The sequence below is a fragment of the Ursus maritimus genome, unplaced genomic scaffold (assembly GCF_017311325.1).
Source record: "Ursus maritimus isolate PB19 unplaced genomic scaffold, ASM1731132v1 scaffold_16, whole genome shotgun sequence".
NCBI classification, from domain to species: Eukaryota; Metazoa; Chordata; class Mammalia; order Carnivora; family Ursidae; genus Ursus; species Ursus maritimus.
Genome location: NW_024424008.1, coordinates 1,021,306 through 1,024,417, shown reverse-complemented (window position 1 = coordinate 1,024,417; position 3,112 = coordinate 1,021,306). Strand labels below are relative to the sequence as shown.

Here is a 3,112-nt window from a genome sequence, read left to right as displayed (position 1 = left end):
CTTAGACAATGTTCAGTGTTACCTATACTTCAATAATAAACAAAGGAATGAGAAGGTTACCATCCTTTATCTAACTGAGCTATGCTTTGCTAAAATAAAGCATGTAGTCTTACCTTTAATTTTCATAAATAAAGGGGATAGAATGTGATTTACCTAACTGAAGTATGCTTTGCTAAAGTAGAGTAATTTCTCTTACTTTTTATTCATGTAGTCTTGACAGGGAATAGAAGATGAAACAGCGACACCACTACTTGATTCTACCGACCAAATCATCATGCTCATACCCAATGGTTCCGTCTTCACGCCTGCTCTCCTAACACTCACTGGGATTCCCGGGCTGGAGTCAGTGCAGCGTTGGATTGGAATTCCATTTGGTGTCATGTATTTCATGGCTGTGATTGGGAATTCCCTTATTTTAGGTATAATCAAATATGAGCACAGCCTCCATAAGCCCATGTACATATTTCTGGCCATGCTGGGGGCCACAGACATTGCACTTAGCACCTGCATTCTTCCCAAAATGTTAGGCATCTTCTGGTTTCATTTGCCAGAGATTTCCTTTGTAGCCTGCCTTCTACAAATGTGGTTGATTCACTCCTTGCAGGCAACTGAATCAGGCATCCTACTGGCAATGGCCCTAGATCGCTATGTCGCCATCTGTCACCCCTTGAGACACACCACCTTCTTCTCCCAACAACTCTTGACTCACATTGCAGTTGGGGTGATACTCAGGGGTGCCATTCTTGTAGCCCCGTGTCTGGTGCTCATCAAATTTCGTCTTAAACTCTATCGAACTACAGTCATCTCCCATACTTATTGTGAGCACATGGCCATCGTGAAGCTGGCCACTGAAGATGTCCGGATCAACAAGATATATGGTCTCTTTGTTGCCTTCAGTATCTTAGGGTTTGACATAATCTTCATCACCTTGTCTTATATTCAAATCTTTATCACTGTGTTTCAGTTGCCCCAGAAGGAGGCACGGTTCAAGGCCTTTAATACCTGCATCGCCCACATCTGTGTCTTCCTACAGTTCTACCTCCTTGCCTTCTTCTCCTTCTTCACACATAGGTTTGGTGCTCACATACCACCATACATTCATATCCTCTTATCAAACCTGTACCTGTTAGTCCCTCCTTCCTCAACCCCCATCTATGGCGTGAAGACCAAACAAATTTTGGACCATGTCCTGAAATTGTTCCTAAAAATTTAATTACTAGTAGCTACTTCTACAGGTATTTTAGGTTGATTCAGAGAAAACATAAACATGGTAAAAGCTTAATCTTCTCTAAATATGTATATTCCAAAAAATATTTCACTCTCAGATACTCATAACTGAAGGAAGTTTAAAAAAATCATGAAACACTAAAACCTTGGTTTGCCACCCATATAGAGCAAAATCTCTTATGCTGAATTTCAGGCTGTTTGGTTTTTCTTTTATTTTTTGTTTGTCTGTTTAAACCTAGAAGTTTCTCTCGCAACACTATATCTACACAGAAATAAAATGAAAAAAAAACACTTGATCACAGATAACTTCCAAGGACCATGTCACATGTCAGTATTCTTCAACTGTAACCCAAGACATAGCTACAATTCTATATGTCTCATTTTCAATATCAGAGCACTCAAATATGTGAAGCCAAAGTTAATACAACTAGGGCCAAATAGACAGCAACACAAAAATTGTAGGGGACTTTAGCACTTCTTCTTCCAACAATGGAATAGAACTCTTGCAGAAGGTCAGTGGAACTGGGGACTTGAACACTATTGACCAAAGGGACCTAACATGCACATACAGAATATTTCCCCAACAACATCAATACACATGTTTTGACTAGGCACAAGAAACATTTTCCAGGATAAATCATGTGTGAGAACAGAGAATATCTTAAATACTTAAGAAGTTTGAAATAATATTGAGTATCCTTTTGGTTACATACAGGAAAGTGGAAATAATAGCAGAGAGAATCTTTAAGAAGAATATTCATTAACATATATAAATTAAACAACACAAGAAGAACGATCTTCATGTTAGAGAAGAAACAAAAAGGGTAATGAGAAACTCCAAGAACAATGGACAGAATGGGTGAAGATATTTGTAAATGATATCAGATAAAGGGCTAGTATCCAAAATCTATAAAGAACTTATCAAACTCAACAACCAAAGTATAAATAATCTAATCAAAATAGGTAGAAGACATAACAGACCTTTCTCCAAAGAAACATAAAATGCAACAGAAATGAAAAATGCTCAACATCAGTTGACACCAGGGAATACAAATGAAAAGCACAATGAGATAACACCACACACCAGCAGAATGGCAAAAGTTAAAAGGCAGGAAAGGAGGGTTGTTGATCAGATGCAGAGAAATGCCTCCTACACTGTTGGTGGGAATGCAAGCTGGTGGATCACACTGGAAAACAGTATGGAAGTTCCTCAAAAAAGTAGATAGAGCTACCCTACGACCCAGCAATTGCACTACTGGGTATTTCCCAAAGATAAAATGTAGTGATCCAAAGGGGCACCGACCCCAATGTTTATAGCAGCAAGTGCACAATAGCCAAACTATGGAAAACCCAGATGTCCATCAACAGATGAATACATAAAGAAAAGTGCTGTATATATATATATATATATATATATACATACAATGGAATATTATGTAGCCATAAAAAATGAAATCTTGCCATTTGCAATGAGATGGACAGAACTAGAGGGTATTAACCAAAGTGAAATAAGTCAATCAAAGAAAGACAATTATCATATGATCTCACTGATATGTAGGATTTAATGAACAAGGCAGAGGATTGTAGGGGAAGACAGGGAAAAAAAAGTGAAATAAGATGAAACCAGAGAGGGAGACAAACCATAAGAGACTCCTCATCTTAGGGAACAAACTGAGGGCTGCTGGGGGCGTATAGGGTGGCTGGGTGGTGGACGTGGGGAGGGTATGTGTTGTCGTGAGTGCTGGGTGGTGTGTAAGACTTGTGAATCAAAGACCTGTACCCCTGAAACAAATAATACATTATATGTTAATTTTAAAAAAGAATAATGAAATGAAAACACACCAAACTAAAAGCCTATGGGATGCAACAGAAGTAGTACAAATCA

The 3,112-nt window shown here is 38.4% G+C and overlaps 1 protein-coding gene across 1 annotated transcript; it reads left to right on the top strand.

The window, feature by feature from the left end:
* The first annotated feature begins 274 nt into the window (after positions 1 to 274).
* On the top strand, positions 275 to 1,213 carry LOC103680787 (olfactory receptor 52A5-like). The gene has a single exon (XM_008710269.2). It carries the CDS (start codon positions 275 to 277, stop codon positions 1,211 to 1,213), a length of 939 nt encoding a protein of 312 aa, XP_008708491.2.
* The last annotated feature ends 1,899 nt before the right edge of the window (positions 1,214 to 3,112 follow it).

Bases quoted from the DNA above. Each gene is read 5' to 3' on its own strand.
- LOC103680787 (XM_008710269.2), top strand. From the start codon at position 275: ATGCTCATACCCAATGGTTCCGTCTTCACGCCTGCTCTCCTAACACTC.